Source organism: Mus pahari, chromosome 4, assembly GCF_900095145.1.
Source record: "Mus pahari chromosome 4, PAHARI_EIJ_v1.1, whole genome shotgun sequence".
In the NCBI taxonomy this organism is placed as follows: domain Eukaryota; kingdom Metazoa; phylum Chordata; class Mammalia; order Rodentia; family Muridae; genus Mus; species Mus pahari.
This window is the reverse complement of record NC_034593.1, coordinates 95,619,513-95,639,515: the sequence shown is the minus strand read 5'-3', so window position 1 is coordinate 95,639,515 and position 20,003 is coordinate 95,619,513. Positions and strand designations below refer to the sequence as shown.

The following is a 20,003-nucleotide window of genomic DNA, read 5'->3' as shown; positions in this document are numbered from 1 at the left end:
ATTTCAATGCTCTGAATACAGTTGAGTTCCCATTGTTTAATTTTGACAGGTAACTCTTCATTTTTCTATCTCAGTGTCTTCTCCTTAATCAGGCCAGATGAAATTATGAAGTTCCTTGCTGTTGGTGATGAGGTCGTACTGGTGTCAGTAGCTTCAGGGGGGTTAAATAATAAACTCTTCCCTAGAAATAAACTTTCCTCAAAAATGTATTTGTGAAAATGTATACAAGCAACCCTTATGACTTACAGGATCCTTAGAACTGTGGCACAGGGTGGAGCTATAGCTCAAGTGCTTGCCTCCCTTTCATGAAGATCTGGGTTTAATCCCAGCACCACACAAACCAGGCATGGTGGTTCAGGCTATGATCCTAGTATTCATGAGGATCAGAAAGGCAAGATCATCCACAGCAGGGGAGACCAGCCTAGTCTCTGTGAGAAGAGAGCCAATCTAAAGAGAAGGAAATGAGGGAAAGGAAAGAAAAATACCATTGGCCTCAAAGAGGAAGTCTGTGCCTTGGAGCTTAAACATATCTTTGCGACACAGCTTGAGGGTGACGGTGGCAGTGGGAGTAAACTTTGTTTCATCATTTCTGAAAACCAAGACTAGGAACAGAAAAGTCAAATGCTCAGTCTCACAGCTGCTTCTTATGACTGGAGTCTTTCTGGAAAGGTAAAGACCCTTCTAATCCGGACTAAATAATTGCCCATCAAAGGACATTTTAATTATTTGTTTAGTGGCTTCTGATGTTTTTCTTTGAGTGGGGGAAGGGTTCCATTGGAATGGCTATGTAGCACAGGCCTCGCAGTGTGGAGTGAGTCTCATGCCAGATCAAACTGCAAACAGCCCTTTCTGCTTCTGACAAATGCTTGGATTACTGTTATTCTCTTTTGGGATTAAAAGGTGTGTGTGTATGTGTGGTGTTGTGTACATATCAAAACCAACTTTCAAGTCAGTTCTTTTCTTCCACCTTTGCATGGGACCTAGGAGAGTCAGCTTTCCAGAGTTGTGGGGTATGTCCCTTTCCCTGCTGAGCCACCTCTTGCCCTTATTTTGCTTGGTTTGGTTTGGTTTGGTTTGGTTTGGTTTGGTTTGGTTTGGTTTGGTTTGGTTTGGTTTGATTCTCTGTAGACAGGGTCTCACTATGTACCCCTGCCTGGCCTGGAACTCGGGCTCTCCTGAAATTTTAAGAGATCGGCCTGCCTCTGCCAACTTGTGGAACTAGAGATGTAAAAGCACCATGCCAGGCTCCCTTTGAATTTTTTAGACAGATCCTGTGTAATCCAGGCTAGACTTGACCGAATGGCAATTCTCCTGCCTCAGCCTCTCCAGTGAGTGCCACCATACCTGACTAGATTGTTGGTTTTGAAGGTAAATATGTTTGTTGGGTTTTGTCACCTGGATTTGTAAGTAGCAGTTTCTCTGTGGTGTTGTCATACGACTTAGTCTGTCACAGTAGGGTGGCCTAGGATTTTTTTGTGTGCTAATATTTCCTTGAGTTGCTTCTTTATATAGAACCACTCCTGCAAAAGCAGAGGTATCAATAGCTCTAAATGTAAGGTCTAGTAGAAATTCATACTCCTTGGGAAGAATACATTTCAATACTTTCTATCTTATAGAACATATAAATGTATACTATGATAAAATACAACAAAATATGCTAATATTTTATGGTGTTCTACAATGAATACCATTGATTATTTTATTTTATTTTATTTTGAGACAGGTTCTCCCTATTCATTGTGACTCGCCTAGCCTAGAATTCACTGTGTAGACCAAGCTGATCTCAAATCCACAGACATCACTTTCCTATGTGCTGGGATTAAAAGCATGCACCACCCCACATGGCCAACATGAGTTTCAAAAGGAACCAAAAAGTGATAGAAAAATTGTTATCCCCTGTTAATTCTGCATGGACCATGGTCTTCCTGTTCTCACAGTTCAGACTTCCCGCCAAATTTTCTTGTCAGCACTTTCCTTTTGATCTGACAGTGGCAGATACAAAAATGCTGAATGGTGAGCTACGGTATACTGCTGCCTTGCTTTAATGAAACTTGGGGACAGGCATCCTTCTTAACCTCTCCCCCCATATCTAAGGATAGGCATATTCACTTATAAAAGCTGACTGGTTAAAACATGTGAGCCACTTATGGCATTTTTCTGTCTTAAGTAAATTGCCTTCAGACTCAGAGGATTTGGAGAGCCCCAATGTTTTTTTAATGATGGGTTTGCCTAAATATGAATTAAAGTTGTGGCCACCAAAAAGTAACTGGGGCTGTAGCTGAAACTTTACACATGAAAGTGCCTGTCTCCTCGTTAGTCATTTAAAACATTGGAAACATTTGTATTCGCTTGGAACTGATTAAGAGAGTTCAGTGTCAGGGCTCGAGAGATGGCTCTTTGCTTAGGAGCACTGGCTCCTCTTCCAGAGGACCCGGGTTCAATTCCCAGCACCCACATGGCAGCTCACAACTATCTGTAGCTCCAGTTCTAGAGGATCTAATACCCTCACAGAGACATGCATAGAGACAAAACACTGATGCACGTAAAATAAATAAATCTTTTTAAGAAAAGTAGAAGAGAGAGTCAGTCTGGTCGGTCTGAACCTGGCGGTTTGCTTTCACACGGGTCTGCTCGCCGGTTTCAGTTCTTCCTGGCCATCTGTTATTTGAAAATGTAGAGAACTTCCAGAAATAAACAGTCCTATGTGTTGAAGACCTCTTATCATCACGGCATATCGATGGGATTACTCCATTTTATTTTAGTTTTGAAGCCAATCCTCACCTTGTGCTACTTTCTAAAATAAACGTCCCAGGTATGGCATGTGTAAGAAAAACCACAGCCGGGCGTGGTGGCGCACGCCTTTAATCCCAGCACTTGGGAGGCAGAGGCAGGTGGATTTCTGAGTTCGGAGGCCAGCCTGGTCTAGAGAGTGAGTTCCAGGACAGCCAGGGCTACACAGAAAAACCCTGTCTCGAAAAACCCAAACAAAAAAGAAAAACCACGATCTGTACTGCGCAGGGGTTGAGGCTCTCATTGGTCTTTGACATCGGCACAGCATCTTACAAAGTATCTCCCACAAACATGGCGAGGAGGCTCAGAAAGGCCTATTGCCACTAAGAGTGTTCTACAAGGGTTTTAGAAGTATGCAAGAGTGAGCATAACATGCTGGGCAGGTGAGAGGTCTGGCCTTGAATGGGGAGCAGTATTTCAGGGAGCTTTAATAAAGCACACGGTGTGGGGCTAAATGGAGCCCACACAGCTAGCAGTGTGTTCTGGGAGTCCAGGTAAGGCTACTTTCCTGACTTTAGATGCTTTACAGTTGCCTGGTTGTAATCTGAGCACCACATGCTTGTCTGGTGCCCAGCAAGACCAGAAAATGGAGTCTAATCCCCTGGGATGGGAGTTAACAGGTGGCTGTTGTGAGCTGCCGTGTAGGAGCTGGGATTCCCGGAAGAGCAGCAAGGACTCTGAAGCACTGAGTCAGCTCTCCACCTACCTCATCTTTGCATTCATTTCAGCAATACCTGTTGAGTGACACGCATATGTGTCTGAAAAGCCACCGCGTATCTCAAAGATGTTACTTTAAAGAAGCACTATATGTCTTTATGGGTTACAACAGAGAAGTCACCAGGTGTGCCAAAGCCACACACGTGTACTGTGCTGGTGGCCCCCAACGTGCTAGATTTTTGCTTTATGTTTTTGAGTGATTGAATCAGTGAGTGAGAGAGCGGGGGGAAGAGACTAGCTATGTAACCTAATAGCTAGTAGTTTTCTTGATTTTGTTCTTTTTTTTTTTTTCTTGCTTTTTACTAATGTGCCTGAGTGTTTGCCTGCCTGAATATATGTGCATGTAATACTGGTGCTGGAGAGAAGATGGTGTCAGATACCCTGCAACTGGACTTATAGATAGCTGTGAATCGCCATGCTGGCACCTGAACCCTGGTCCTCTAGAAGAGCACCAAGCGCTACTAACCACAGATTCATCATCTCTCCAGCCCCTTATTTTTTATTTGTTTTGTTTGTGATAGTGTCTCATGTAACTGAGACTAACTTGGAATTTACTACATAGTTGAGGTTGACCTTGAACTCTTGGTCCTCCTACCTCCCCAGAGCCTGGGATTAGAGACACTTGTGACCACACCCAGTTGCTGATTATCTCAAAGCACAGAGTAAATGCTAGACTAAAAAGGCTTCCGATGTAACTTCTCTGGTCATTGAATGTGTCCAGGTGAACAAAGTACCAACGAGACACCATTGCACCTCCATAGAGGGATTAACCCATTCTGAACTACTCACCACTGAATGCACTGCCACGCCCAGCCTCCAGACCAAACTAAAGCGTACCTGTTTTATTCTCAGGAGAAGACAACATGGGATCTACTTCCTCCACACCTAAATCCAGAATCAGTGAGTTTGGGACAGACATCATTTCCCTGGGTGCTTACAGTGAATTAGTAAAAGGAGGAGTTGTGTTGCAAACCCTGCGGGGAGCAGTGTTGGCCAGAGTGTTGCTGAGCTCGACGAATTCAAGTGCACCACACTGCAGAAGCCAGTGCCCACCAAGGAGGAGGCAAAAAGGAATCAGACCTGACCTGTCCTCCAGACTGAGTAGATTACCTGGTGGTTTATGAAAATCTAGTTCATGTTTCTTCTTGTTTCTCGCCCTGTGGGTTAGACACTAGAAAACACATGCATGAGCACACACACACACACACACACACACACACTCATACCCACTGGCAGTCACAAGAAACTAGGGAAGTACCTGCTGAACCACATCTCCCCAGGGCTTCCCACTATACCTCTGCTCCTTTACTTTGTAAACCATTTCAAGGACAGCTCTACTTCTCAATTTAAAGTTCTCACTCAGACGGTGGTGTGTAGCTCAGTGGTAGAGGGTTTCACCTGGCATGCAAAAAGTCCTGGGGTCACTTACCCAGCATCGGCAAAAAAGACTCACTGTTCTCCCCTCTGCAGAGCTGTAGCCAGCTTGCAAGTTCCCATGGGTAGTGCTTGGGGTCTTATCCTAGAGGGACGGCAGGAGTAGGGCAGAGGACACTGATCCCCCCCAAAAACTGATACCTTCCATGTTCTCTGCAGGCACATTCTCCACGCCAGCCCCAGTGACCAGCTCTACACCCTATTTCTTCAACCCCAAGTAAAGGAACACATTTATCCGGTCCTTTTGGCATTTCCAGTCCATTGGATTTTTTGTTTGTTTGTTTGTTTGTTTGTTTTAATTGACCATTTTGTCTCAGGGCCTTGGGAAGGGCAAAATGAGTGGGAGAAGAGGTCAGGAACAGTGAAAGAACTCAGTGTTTGATCTTAGGAGTATAGTTCTGTTGGCAGGGCAGGGGAGGGGAATTGAGCATGTCTCACAGCGTAGCCCAGGCTGGCCTCTAAACTGCCACAATCTTCCTGCCTCGGCTTCCCAAGTGCTGGGTTACAAACAGTATGAACTCAGCGTTGCCCAAGATTTGAGAGAGCCTCACTCCACACTCCACAATGCTGGGGTGTGGAGTGTTGGGGGAGGGGTTGGGAGAAAGTCTCGTGACTGTGGACCCCAAAAGCAAAATGTCTCTTCTCCAGCAGTGGGCGGGAGCAAGTCCTCCAGCCCACGTTTAGAGCCTACATAAGAAAGCTAAGCCTGGCTTTCCGGAAAGGCTTCAAGGGGCCCTCTGCTAGCAGGTCATCTACTCCCTTTGTTTCTGCTAAAACAGAAAGGAACACGTCATCTTGGCCTTTTTTGCCGGGGTTCTGCTGACACTGCTCATTGTGGCCCTTATCTTCCTTGTTGTCAAGAGCTGCAGAAAATGTGAGTGGTCTCTGCGAGTCTTGCGAGTCTTCTGCTGTCGCTGAGAGCGATGTGAGCAGTGAGCACTGGGGAAGAGGAGGGAGCGAGCTGGGCCCACTCTCTTTGCAGAGCCACCTCAGAGGCCCTTCCCTGTTCCTCCTTGCTGCTCTTCACACTCCCACACCCCTGCCCACTAACCTTCACCTAAAGTGAGAGGCTCCCCACTTAATCCAGACCCCATAGTGAAAGGACAACTCTCTTCTTCCTTGTTTGCTGCAGGTTACTCCAGTGCCCAGACCCAGGACCCTCCCTCAGAGCCTCCCACTAAAGTAAGACCATGTGTTGTTTTAGGGGTGCGAGAGGGGGATTGCGTGTGATGAAGGTGGTACACTAAATTATTTAGGGGGAGTTAGTTTATTCTGTCTCCTCTCTATCCTGCATTGTGGACTGGAATGTTGGCATCACTTTCTGGACTCTGGGCAAGTAGTTCTTTTATGAGTTCTTCTGCTCTCTTTGGGTCCCCACTTTTCAAAGTTTCTGGGTCACTTTTAAAGAGACACCTTTTGCTTCACTTGTTTCTCCTCTTTCTCCTCAAAAGCTGTCATCTATATCAAAGGAGTCACTCACGTATGCCAGCATGACTTTCAAGCCCTCAGAAGAAAACAGCAATGGCTTGACTAGAAACTACTCCTCCGGCTTGGAGCCCACTGTTTATTCTCAGATTAAAGTGACAGACCCAGATCTGCCTCTCCCATGAGGCAGAATATAGGACCTCAGCTCAGCTCCTTCGACAAGTTGCTTTCTGGTTTTGTTTCATATGTTTGCTTTTGTTGTTTTCCACAAATCTGGAACGGGACCACACTCTATGTAAAGCTGCAGTTGGGGTGGTTTAGGCTTGATCTAATGCAATTGTCATCAGTCATAAGAACCAGTGGTTAGTGACATTCACTACCAGAGGAAAGGTGGCTGGTGCTTTCACTCCATCTGGCGGTTGCAGCCCCTTGAGTGACGACATCCCTCAACCTTTCCAAAGGGGGGATAGAGCTCAAGATAAAGAAATGAACTGATGATAACCAGGGAGGAGCCAACCCTAATGAACAGGTGAAGATTTTCAAATAATGGCAGACCCTCCTCCAAGGCTGGTCCCTTCATATTCTCCAGAAATTAAGACCAGAATTCTAAGCCAACACAAAGTCTGTATGGTATAAAACACTACTAAAATGTGTATTTCTATCTCCTTTGTATGGCATTCTCTGAGATATGTGTGACAAACTTTGTTTGAGAGCCAAAAGTAGATATTAAACATGTTCATTTATTCCCCAAAACAAGTGGGCAATCATATAGACTGTCCCATGAAAAGATCAGCAAGATTCTTTTTAATTAGGCAGGCTTTCTCTAAAATGTAAGTATTAAGCAAGAAGAAAACATTTATAAAATAAGCCTGAGGGCCGAATAAGTAGATAAGGACATTTGCTACCAATCCTGACAGCCCGAGTTTAGTCCTGAGACTCACGTGGTGGAAGGAGAGAGCTGACTCCTGAATGTTGTCCTCTGACAGCTTTACTCTGTGGTGTGTGTGCATAACCTAGTGCACAAGCACATACACACAAATAATTAATAAATACACACACACAAGAATACATAGCTACTGTGGCATCATTAAGACCTGTGCAAGCCCAGGCATGGAGAGATGAGATGGGCACACAGTCTGACCACTAGCTGAAGAATTATTAGCAATTATTAGATGCTTGGAAATGGCCAGTTTTCTCCAAGAATATAGTCCCTGGTAAGTTGACTATGTATAAATTCAATACATGACCCCTGAGACTGGTCAGGAGCAGAGGGGGAACGCTTTGGGGGCGGGGGTGGGGCGTTTGTGACTCAAAGAAGGAGAAAGACTACAAGGAAGCATGCAAGTATGACATCTAGACCCTTGCCCTTTCCCTCAGACTGATAAGGGGCTTGGAGTCCCCTCCCTATAGAAAAGAGTTGGGGCAGAGCCTGAACTGTGCTCATCAAAGACATTTCAAGAGCCCTGATCTAATCTGACAAGATACATATTGAATCCGATCAACACCCAATCTGACTCCAACCCTGTTCAGACAGGGCATGGGGGGCACTGGAGGATTCTGGAGGCTGAGGTTGGGCATATCAAATTGTGTGCTTCTGGGACTAAGAAAATGCCTCCGTCAGTGAAAGGCTCTCCTTGCAAGAACGAAAACCTGACTTCGATCCCCAGGATCCATGGGAAGATGTGGGGCCCAGTGGCACATACATGATTGCATTCATAGCGCTGGAGCGGTGGAGGCAGGAGGACCCCCAGCTCTCATTGTTCAGCTAGCCAGCTTAATCAGCAAGCTCCAGGCCAACGAGAAACCCGTCTCATATAAAGTGGACAGCTCCTGAAGAATGACATCTGAGGTTGTCCTCTAGCTTCTACACGTCCGAGCACACACATGATGTGCCCTTTCCCCACAGGGTAGCAGGGGCCTTAGGAGGGCAGCAAAGGCAGTGACGAAACAGGAGGGGTGCCATACAGGAAGATGGCCAGCTTGCAGGGGAGTACTTGCAATAGTGGTAATCCTGCTTGCTACCACAGGGGATGCCTCATTCTTGCCTTGTGCTTCCTGATTGGAAAACACTTGTCACCTGTCACCCCTTGGCTACTCATTGGTCAAAACCAGCACCCACTTTCTCTGGTGACAGTTATCCATTAGGAATGTTCTCTGGGGTTCAGAGTCTTTTCACTAAGAGAATATGAGAACCACAGACTCCATCGAACTTCTATTTTTGGATAAAACATTTGATACCAATTCAGAAATGCATTGGAATATTATGCTTTTTAGGAATGTTTCAATAAATACTTTCCAATCAATGACAGCCTAGGAGAAGTCAGTCATCCCTGTGGGACTTTTCAACAGTATTCAGATATTTATTGGCTGATAAATAAAATAAATAAATAAGTTATTTCCCTTTGTCCCAGATTCTGTAACCGCTTTTTCACTGTAGCTAATCTAATGTATGAGAGATTATTCAATGGCAGCCTTGCTTGGTGTGCTCTATCAAAGCCCTTCTGAGTCTCGCTGCTGCCATTTGCCACAAAAGATTACTGCAAGGTCACAGAGTCCACTAGAAATCCTAAAAGGTCAGAGTCAGTCTCAGAGATGCAGACCAGTCGTCATGGATATTCTACTGTAATGGCATTACTTTATTTAGGAGCTAAGTGAGAGAAATCTTCAGCCACATGTGTTCAGTTCGAGCCATTTCCTTGAGTCGGGACACATGGAAGGAACTTCAAATCCTTGCCTATGTTGTTGGGAAACAGAAAAGGAAAACTGAGTTGAGGGCTCTTGTCTGAGTGTTTATCAGCAAAAAGCCACAAGCTTCACTTTTCTGAGCCTATTCTTCTCTCTTCTAAATTGAAGATTACATTCCCATACTCAGGAATTTTTTTTCAAGCAAACCTAAGCATTCCCAGAGCTTCTAGATGGCAAAAGGCAGGGAATGGTGAGAGAACCATTCTTGGCACCATTCCCGCCGGGCTTCCCAGGAACAAAATACCCAAGTGGACACACAAGTGCTGTGGTGTGTATACCATAACACACACGTGGAAGTCAGAGGACAACTAGGTTCTCTCTGACATCGGAGTACTGAGGATTGGTGGCAGGCACCTCTAGCTACTGAGCCATCTTACTGGCCCTGAAACCACCAATGCTCGTTTTCAGGGCTGGAGTGTGATGTCATCCCTTTGAGACTTCTCAGTCAGCTGTAGAAAAGCTTGGTACCTAGGGCTTGCTCCCCTCTCACTGAATTTTGATGGTATAAATGTATCTGGACTTCAGGGGCCAAGAATAACAAAACTAGAAGGGACTTTAGTTCAGGCTCCTAAGTTTGCCCAAGGATGAGGGAACAGGCCGTGGCTAAAACAGGTTGCTGTTTTCTTGCTAAAGAGAACAGCACTGGATTCTATTGTCCCATCATTTATAGCATCACACCTCCTCCTTCGCTTATTCTAGTTGACAAGCTTACACGTGTGCTTGCCTGGTTGCTTGTCCTCCTCCACCCCAACACTTTCTTGTTTACGTATGAGACTGAGTCTCACTCTGTAGTCTAAGCAAGTCTAGAACTCACTGTGTAGTCCAAGCTGGCCTCAGACTTGAGATGCTTCTGCCTGGGTTTCTGGGCGTACCACAGCCACTCAGCTGTTTTCCCCTTTTACATCATACGCTCCATGAAGACAGATGCTATCTATTTTGTTTGTCTTTGTAACCTCGGCAACTAGCATGTTCCTAGTTTGCAAAATGAAGGGTGTATGAGTGGAGTGGATGGGTCATGAGTGGACGGATGGATAGAAAACTCAGAAGAGTATAGGAACAGAGTTTTTAACGTAGCGAGAAAAACTAGCTTGGAAAAGAGAAATGCTGCCCAGGGTCATATCTTAAAGAATCAATGAAAAGTTTCTGAAAGAAATACAAACTACAATTGTATCCTACAGGGGACAGAACCAGACAAGTCCTGAAGGCCACTGCTTTCTGCATATCCCTCACCTCCACTGATCCCAAAGCTTCTAGATGGCAAAAAGGCAAGGTAGCTGTGGGAGCCTTTCCCTTCCCTTCTTACAGAGCTTGCTCTCGTCTGCACGAGACCCAAATCTCACAGGAGCAGCCTGAGGCCTTGTGGCCTTATCTTCACAGCTTGGCTCCTTCAGGCACTGGCCCGTTGTGTGTGTCATTAATAGGTCTTTCGTCATTAGAATGCTACTGGGATTTGGTGATGGTGGTGGGTTTCTGTTTTGAGGTGTTTGTTTGTTTTATTGTAATCATTATTTTTCTGAAATGGTGTTCTATGTTTCCAAACCCAGAGTGATTAGATTCCACTTTGTAATTATGCCTATAGCCTCTTCATTGTCCAAAGTGTTTGCAAAGAGCATTGCTTTGGCTAAACAGAGGTGTGCTTGTGGTATTCTTTCAGTTCTGCAAATGCTTTCCGAGCTTAGCAGAATGGTGAACTCACCACATGGTGACCTAGAGAACTTTCCAGATGGTAGGGCCTCTCTCAAAGGGGAGAGCGAAAGACAGGGTTCTGCTGGGGCTGAGAATGCAGGAGAATTAAGGATGGAACTTACCAAAGATATGGAGACCATAGACAGACCTTGGCTTGCTTGTGGGTTGCTATCGACGCTTTTGCCAGTAACTACCCAAGGGAAAACAGAGACACAAAGCTAAGGAATGAGATCCCGGGCCCACGTGTCCCACACAGACCCCATGGCAAGAAGACCTTTCCACACATTCTGGCTCAGTTGGTGGTGGTTGTGGTAGCTTCATCATTTGACAAAGCCTTGCCTTTATCCCTACAGGTGAATACAATGTTTCAAACAGGCAGTGAGAATATCAGGCTACTATCCAAAGTTTGTGTGCTGGGGAGGCAGGTAGCCCTACAGATATGGAACCTACATACAGTTAACTTCTGTTTCCTTCTTCCCTGTCTGCATCTACTCTACTTAAGACTACCATGCTTCTTCCACCACCTCTCATAATACATCCTCCTCAACCTGTGGGCTGACTAGCTGCCTTGGTACCTATGTGACTAGGCAATAAGAGGAGCAGTGAGCCATCTTCCCAGAGACAGGTGCCTGACACCACAGAGCCCCCAACTCCACAATCCTGTGACTATAAGTCACACAGACAACATCCCAAGTTCCTGGCATTCTGTCTAGACTCCACCCCCACAGTTACCTGACTATAGCCAGGTATGCTCCTCCCCACAGCTACCCTGCAACTGCAAGATAGCCCAGCCCAATATAAATGGTGCTGCTTGGCCCCTCCTTTCTCTCTCTTAAGCTCTCACTTTTACTCTCATCTCTAGCTCTCCTTCTCTCCCTCCCTTCCCCCCTTCTCTCCATGTGGCCATGGTCAGTCTCCCTCTTTCTACCTTCTCTCTTTCTCTTTTTCTTTCTACAATAAAGCTCTAAAACTGTAGACCATCTCTGTTCATCAAGGCCTGTCACGCTTGAGCAATGGAATAGGCTTTCCCCTAAAGAGTAATGTCTAATCTCCCACCGAAGGCCTTCCTGTGCTCCAACCATGGACCGGACCAAAGACTCTCCCTGCATGGGAACCACCTAGCACCCCCTCTCTCCCTGCCCTCTCCTCTTTGGTCTGGGGATGACCAAGCTGCCCCACTTTGTTCTCAGCTCTTCCACGGTGTCCAGTGATGTCTGGGATATCCGTGATTGAGAAACTGTTATCTCTGGCCTCTGTAAGGCCTAGAGACCTTGGACTGTCCCCCGTCCACTCCCCACAGATCTGGGGTCCATGACTTCACACAGCCAGACATCCACCCAGGGCTGTGTGGAGAGTGTGAAGCAGTCCTCTATGTCTGCCTGCCCAGAACTCTGGTGGGATGCGGGTTCTCTCCCATTCCCTTTATTCTCCCACACCCACTGCCCCACAGAACTCTAGATGCCCCTCACCCCCACCCCCAGACTATTTACCTCCTCTATTTCTTGGACTTCGCCTTCCTCTGGACAGATGACTGATTATAAAGATGATCCCCAAACTGGTGATCAGTATACAAATGATCAGAATGGACATTCTAGAAGAAACCACATCAAATATCAGGTCCCTTGGAAGGAGACCTTTTGGTTTTCTTCTCAGCCCAGCCCCGGTCGCTCCTGACAACTCCATTCTGGAAGAATGACCTTGTTCTTTGGATCTGATGGGCATTTGACCAAGCTGGGCCAGTGAGTCCTTCCCCAGAGGGTAAAGGAGTAGAAAACCACAGTCTTTGGCCATTCCTCTGAATGGGGGAGAAATAATGAGGAACTATACATGGGTGTCACCTGCTATGGCAAAAAGAAAGGAAAGCGAGAAAGGAAGAGTGGGGAGGAAGAGAGAGGGAGAGGGAAAGAGAAAGAGAAGAAATATAAGCTGGGGGGGATAGTTCAGTTGGTAGAGTGTTTGTGAGCTGGGTGTGGTAGCACACACCAGTAATTCCATTTCTCAGGAGGAGGAAGCAGAGGCATCAAAAGTTTAAGGTCAAAGGTCAGCAACATAGGAAAATGGGAGGAAACTTTTTCAGATCCTGTCTCAAAACAAAACAAAAGAGAGATGTCTCAGAAGAGCACTTGCTGCTCTTACAGAGGACCGGGTTCAGTCACATGGCAGCTCATAACTATCTTTACTTCCAGTTCCAGAGGATCAAACTCCTTTTCTTGGCTTCACAGGCACCAGCAGAAATGTACGTATGTATGTACATATGTATCACACACACACACACACACACACACACATATGCAAAAAAATCATACACATAAAATAAAAATGAATCAAACTCTTTTAAAAGAATAGAATAGAGATGAAGATAAAGTCCTGATGAGTTCCTGGTGCCTGCATCCCTGTCTGCATTTCAGACAGCTCTCTCTTTCTTTAGGACCATGTCCCCTATTTATAAGCTAACTAGAGGCTATTTTCTGCTACTTTCAAACAAACAAACAAACAAAGTCTTTTTAAAGAAACCAAACCATTACAATGAAGGTTATTTAGGCAGAGAAACACTACAAAGTAAAAGTTGTAACCCAGTCATTACATTACATTGTGGTTCACCCCATCCACACCCCCGACCCAATCATCTCCTCAGATCTCGACTCACCGGGAGCCCTCTGCCTTTTGGACAGCTTTGGAAGCCCTACAGCCCCGGGTCCTGTTGCCTGAAGGGTCTGAATCAGAAAGAAAGTGTTGATAATGAAGCCCATTCCAGGGCCCTTCCTTTGCTTCCAGCTGCATCCCCCACCTGTCTTCCTTTTGCTCTCCAGAGAATAAGTGCCTTCTTGGCTTTTTGTGTAAAACAGTGACAGCATTAACTGGCATGAACATGCCATGGACAGGGGACAAGGCTGGAGTAAGAAGTAGGGGCTGAAATCCAACCCACAGTGCACTTGATATGCACCCTCTACTGGGTCCTCTGCACCCAGAGGAAGGGAAACTTTCCCCAGATTTGCACACAGGCCTTGTGCAGGCTAAAAGCTGTTCGTGGTTCGAGTCCCAGGCTAGATCCATTCCCAAGAGAAAAAAGTTTGACGTATCAAATAGACAGTGTCATCTTTAGGAAGTGGATAAACCAGTGAGTGACATAGCTCCTGATAGCAGCTCATAGGGGACACCAACACAGCCTACTCTTGTGTCTCTTTAACAGGTTTATCAGGGTTTGATAAGATTCCTCTCTTCCTGAGCCTAAACCTCAAGAAATGCTATTAAAAGCAGATATGCATGAAGTGGAAACACAGCCAGCGTGGATGTTACCCCCCTCAGTGGGTCACTTGCTGAATCAGTTACTGGTAGATTAAATGTGAGTAAGATTCTTCCCAGCACAGGAACTGGAGAGGTGGGGTGGGTATATGGCTTCTCACCAGTCCTTCCCGTGTGTTTTCCTACTGCCACAGGGCTCCAGAAAGTGATAGGAAAGACCATTGCTTCTCAAAATAGGAGCAATGAGAGAACAGTTGGGGTGTCTTCCAGAGCTCTCTGCCTGAGAGATGGGTGCTTACAGATGGCAGAGAAGTAAGGCACCTATGAACATTGGGAGATCCCAAGAGTTAGCTCCAGCTAAAAGTCATAGTTACTTGACTTACCAAGACTTGACCCTCTGGTTCCAGTCCCTCCCAGTAGCCTCCAAGTGTTAACTACATTTCACCTTAGTGAAAGTGGGTGCTGGCAAATTTGACCACAATATTTAATTTATATTAATTATTAAATTATTAAATTCTTTAAGCTGCACAGTTAGAAGAAACCTGAGTATCTTTTTTGCAACCTCACTTCTAAAAGAGCCATCTCTAAGGTTCTAGACCTACAAGGCTGAGCCTTCAAGACAGCCTCAAAGCCTTGACCATTAGTGCAAAGATATCAGCTATTTGAGACTGTCTAGCCTCTTCCAAGGTCTAAGTCAAGATGTTGTGAGGAAAAGGAACTTATAAGCATACCTAGCACTTATACATTTTTCTTCCATACAAAAAAATATCTAAACCCCAGCTCCATTGTGCTTAGTGGGATCAGGCTAGCAGGTACCTCGAATACGAGAGAAGCTTGAGTTAGTAGCCACTTCCTTCAGTGAGTTTTTTGTTGTTTGTTTTGGTTTTTGTGTGGTTTTGATTTCAGTTTTGTTTTGATACAAGGTTTCATATTATAGCTCTGGATGGCTTGGAACTCACTTAAGTAGACCATGCTGGCCTTGAACACCCAGAGATTCACCTGCCACAGCCTTCCAAGAATTGGGATTAAAGGTGTACACCACCAGACCTGAATCCTTTACTACCTCAACAAACACCCATTACCCTTCAAAGATCTCTTGCCAGTCTCTTTACCAGATGAAAAGCCATTGGCCTGGTCTTCTCTATTATCAGTCACAATCAGCTGTGTAAAATCCATGTCATCTCTGGCCAAGTCCCGCTGGATACCACACCAGTACCAGCCTGTGTCCTCCTTGACCAGGCAGGATACAGTGATGATGAGTTGGTTTCCTGTGTCCTTCAGGGCCACACGGTTGGTACTATTAGGGGCGAAGGCAATAATGTTGCACGAGTCCCTGAAGTAGCCACGGCACCAGTACTTGGTGTGGTCCTTGTAGTGGGCATCATAGTTACAGACTGCAGAAGCTGTGTCCAGCTCAACACCTGATTTCACCTTTTCATCCATGACCATGGCATCTGTGAACAAATACACACACACACACACACACACATACACACGGTGTTCATTATTCTTGAAAACATACCAAATCTCTCCTGGACCCTGGAAGATAAGTGTACTGGCTAGTTTTGTGTCAACTTAACACAGCTGGAGTTATCACAGAGAAAGCTTCAGTTGGGGAAATGCCTCCATGAGATCCGGCTGCAAGGCATTTTCTCAATTAGTGATCAAAGGGGGAGGCCCCCATGCGGGTGGGATCATCTCTGGGCTGGTAGTCTTGGGTTCTATAAGAGAGCAGGATGAGCAAGCCAGGGGAAGCAAGCCAGTAAAGAACATCCCTCCATGGCCTCTGCATCAGCTCCTGCTTTCTGACCTGCTGAGTTCCAGGCCTGACTTCCTTTAGTGATGAACAGCAGTTTGGAAGTATAAGCTGAATAAACCCTTTCCTCCCCAATTTGGTTCTTGGTCATGAGGTTTGTGCAGGAATAGAAACCCTGGCTAAGACAATAAGATAATTGGAATTTGGATTTTGTTCACTTACAAATGGTCAGTATAAGCCGGGCGTGGTGGTGCACGCCTTTAATCCCAGCACTGGGGAGGCAGAGGCAGGCAGATTTCTGAGTTCGAGGCCACCCTGGTCTACAAAGTGAGTTCCAGGACAGCCAGAGCTATACAGAGAAACCTTGTCTCAAAAAACAAAAATAAATAAATTAATTAATTAAATAAAATAAACGGTCAGTACAATTGGTTAAGCCGTGTGTGTTCTTCATATGTCGATACCCTAATCGCTATACAGAATGTGTTGTGACCGCATTTGGAAACAAGGCCTTTAAGAAATAATTATATCTTTGCTGTGGCGCTCAAACTTTTTAAAAAATTTTGTTATACTTTATGTTTATAAGTGTTCTTTTCCTGCATGTATGTAAGTGCACCATATCTATGCCTAGCATCCAGATGTCAGAAAAGGACATCTCCTGGAACTGAAGTTGCAGTGTAAGCTACCTGCTGAGCCATCTCTCCAGACCCCACTAGCCTACTACTTATTCCAATTTGGCTGGTGTCCTTATTTAAATTCTCGTGAGGCAAAAACCATGTGAAGTCACAAGATGACAGCCGTCTGCAAGCCAGAAACAATCTCCAGAATGACGCCGTCGCTGAAGAAACCTTTATTTGGAGATATTTGTGATAGTTAATCTTGATGTCAGTTTGATTGGATTTAGAGATGCCTGGATTAATCAAGCATATCTCTGGATGTTTCTATGTGGGTGCTTACAGAGAAAATGACTAAAGGAAAAAGACAGACCTCCATGAGTGTAGATAGCCCTAATTCTCCTGCTTAGCTCCCAGAAACCCTTGGGAAAGTCTTTCCTCCGAGCCTGAGAATGTGTGGAATGTGGACATAAGGATCCTTGAAGAGCTTGAGGTTCGCTGTGCTCCTTAGCTCTGCCCCTAGCTTGGCAGCCACTAAAAGGAAGTGAAAGGTTAGGAGGCTTGTTCTAGCTGTAGCGAACTGAAAATAAAGGGATTCATGATTGTAGGACCTGGTAACTTGCCGTACAAGACAAGTGTAGGTATCTTTTTCTTGGTTTGGTTGGTTGGTTTTGTTTTTGTTTTCTTTTTTGTTGTTTTTGTTTTTGTTTGTTTTGGTTTGGTTTTTCGAGACAGGGTTTCTCTGTATAGCCCTGGCTGTCCTGGAACTCCCTCTGTAGACCAGGGTGGCCTCGAACTCAGAAATCTGCCTGCCTCTGCCTCCCAAGTGCTGGGATAAAAGGCATGCGCCACCACTGCCTGGTTTATTTTTGTTTTCAAGATAGGATCTCTCTATGTAATCCTGGCTGTCCTGGAACTCGCTCTTTTGACCAGGCTGGCCTCCTGAGTTCTATGATTAAAGGTATGCACCACCACTGCCCAGCTTCAGTGTAGGCATCTTTATCATAGCAGGATATTTTGTAATGGGGAAGTAATGCATGCAACGTCCAACTTCACTATGGCTTGGGAAATATCTGATAAAAGACAAGAGAGAAGACAACAGAACCCACCACTCTCAGCTTTCCAAGTGTCTGTTGCGGGAACCCTACCCCACCACCACCAAGAGGCTGCTTCCACTGTCTTACAGGAGGTAACACATTCCTACAAATCAAATATACATCCTAAGCGTCAACTTCTTCTCATCACAATCAGACAAGAAGATCTTGTGGTCCTCAGTTCATAGGCAAGGATGCTGACCCACAGAGATCTGCAGTAAGTCTAAAGGGAGCACAACTGCTTGGGGCAAGTCCAGTTTCTGACTACCGTCTTTGGTGTCAGGCTTGGGGAGAAAGGAGGTAAGAATGTCTGCCTATATCTGGCCAAACACGGAAGGGAAGAAAGGAGGGAGGGGGAGAATTGGGGACAGTGGAAAAAAAACTGCAAAGCCCCAATTTTTGTGAAAGTTTTCAAGTTTCCCACGGTTCCCTTATCAGAGGTAAGAAAGAAGAAAAAAAGAAAAGAAAAGAAAACAACAACAACAACAAAAAGACAAAAAAAGAAAAAAAAAACAGAGGTAAGAAAGAACCTAGGCCCTCTTAATAGGACCTGTAAACATGACATATTTTCACTTCTTCTTATTCTCCCTTCCAACTGTTGATATGCTTTAAACTACTACACCACGCTGGGGCTTGAGTAGAGAGGAGGATCTCGCTGCCACAGAAGGTTGTGGTTTAGAGGGCAGAAGTGTTCCTCACCAACATCTTACCGGAAAAGAGAGGCAAGGAGAGGAGGAGGAGGAGGAGCTCCATGCTGAGAAGGAAGTGAGCCTTCAGATGGAATGATAAGAGCGAGGATCTCAGGACCCCTGGATCTGCTTGAGGGAAACACGTGATTGAACTGAAGAGGCTTCACCCTACGTAAAGGGAGAAACCACCAGTTATTCTGAGCAGTGTTGCTCTGCAGAGCCATCTGGGTTGTGTGGGCTGCAAGGGGACCTTATCAGAGGGCTATCACTCATGAACAAAATGTTATCTTTTGCAGTAAGTGTGAAAATCTGAGAGCCAACCAACCCCCTCCTTGATTAAACCCACTTGACATATACACTTTATACTCAGGAGTCATACCACCATCAGCATATGTTCATGTGAGCAACTGTACCCTCCCTCTTTTGCCTTGTGTTAAGAGGCTGTGCCTCTTGTTCCTCCACCCCATCATCCTTAGAGCTCCAGTTTCTATTTAGATGGGAGGAATCCCAGCAAAGAAATCCTTAAGTAACTTAAGTTCCAAACTGAAGACCTAGGGAGTGGGGTTAGAGGTGGAGTATCTGGCTGTCAGAAGCATGTGTGCCTGCAAGCTAGAGTACATGAGTGAAGCTGTCAGCATCCACGGCTGGAGCTTCCAGATTCTTGAAAGCTTTTCTGAATAGAGCTGGGACTTCACATTGAGTAGATCTTTTCATGCAGTAGCCCCTGCAGCTTCTCCTGATTCCTGATAGGTGCACATGTTCTGACCACTAGCTATGAAAATGTAAGTTCTTGAGCCGCCTTAATTCACAAGTTTAAGCTGGATGCTCCTTCTTATACCCTAGAGCTAGCTGGTACTTTCCTCCAAGGACCAGATATAGATTGCTTTTCTGCATTGTGCAATAGCAGCCTTTCTTGAGAAAGGGGGCACCTTCCTCTAATTCACAGGAATCCAGCATGTGCAGCTTGCATTGTGATAGGGTTTTACCTACATTATATTATCTGCTCCTCATTGATTATATATATATATCCTCCCTGACCCTGGCAAAATGTGCAGACAAAAAGACTAGAAAGAAGACTCTATATATTAAATAAGGCTGAATGAGGTGTATTAGCAAATGATAACCTATGAATTCATTACAGTGCCTGGATAGTCGATGCTCTTAGCTGTTTGTTTTAAGTATGTTAATGGTACCATCACAGTCTGTTCTAGCTAGCCTCTCTGTTGCTATGGTCAAACACTGACCAAAAGGAACTGGGGTGAGGAAAGGGTTATCCTTTATAAGAGTTGCCTTGGTCATGGTGTCTCCTTCCAGCAATGAAAACCCTAACTAAGACAGCCCACATGATAAGCAAAATCTGGCAGTGTGATGTGTATCTTTCCAAGGTAGTACAAACTCCCACCCCCATCCTTTGTGCTACTACCTTGCAGAAGTTGATCATCATTTTATGAGAACTCAAGCAGGCAATGGTGAGCCTCATGTGAAAAGGAAACAACTTGCCAACATCACCTCATCACTCACGCCTGAGTGTGTTGGGGCCTGCTGGCGCGAGTTCCAACAGGCTCTGAGAGGGAAGTGAGGATGATTATAGGCAAGGTAGAAAAAAGATGCAGAGACAAGAGATAGATTTGTGAAGGCTGTTAATGAATACCAAAGCAGCCCCCAAGTTTATTTTGCACAGCCTCTTAATACCCCACAGTGCAGTGGGAAACCAAACCACAAGCTAGCAGAAACAATTGCTTCTTTTTTAAAAAAATTTTTATTAGATATTTTCTTCATTTACACTTCAAATGCTATCCCCAAAGCCCCCTAT

General features: G+C 45.3%; 2 protein-coding genes across 2 annotated transcripts in view; one reads left to right on the top strand and one right to left on the bottom strand.

Annotated features, from left to right (window-relative positions):
* The first annotated feature begins 559 nt into the window (after window positions 1–559).
* On the top strand, window positions 560–7,115 carry C4H1orf162 (chromosome 4 C1orf162 homolog). The gene is made up of 6 exons (XM_021197059.1): window positions 560–669; window positions 4,360–4,407; window positions 5,101–5,158; window positions 5,721–5,815; window positions 6,074–6,123; window positions 6,393–7,115. The coding sequence occupies exons 2-6, from the start codon at window positions 4,371–4,373 to the stop codon at window positions 6,549–6,551; spliced, it is 399 nt and encodes a 132-aa protein (XP_021052718.1). The 5' UTR covers window positions 560–669; window positions 4,360–4,370; the 3' UTR covers window positions 6,552–7,115.
* A 1,863-nt stretch (window positions 7,116–8,978) lies between these two features.
* Tmigd3 (transmembrane and immunoglobulin domain containing 3) overlaps window positions 8,979–20,003 on the bottom strand; it is a 55,021-nt gene continuing 43,996 nt past the window's right edge. Inside the window, exons 2-7 of the mRNA XM_021196693.1 lie at window positions 18,212–18,316; window positions 15,153–15,494; window positions 13,445–13,511; window positions 12,288–12,388; window positions 10,920–10,987; window positions 8,979–9,100 (exon numbers count right to left, since the gene is read on the bottom strand). Coding sequence (XP_021052352.1) covers window positions 9,089–9,100; window positions 10,920–10,987; window positions 12,288–12,388; window positions 13,445–13,511; window positions 15,153–15,494; window positions 18,212–18,254 — 633 coding nt within the window. The 5' untranslated portion in view covers window positions 18,255–18,316 and the 3' untranslated portion in view covers window positions 8,979–9,088. The remainder of the gene's footprint in view (window positions 9,101–10,919; window positions 10,988–12,287; window positions 12,389–13,444; window positions 13,512–15,152; window positions 15,495–18,211; window positions 18,317–20,003) is intronic.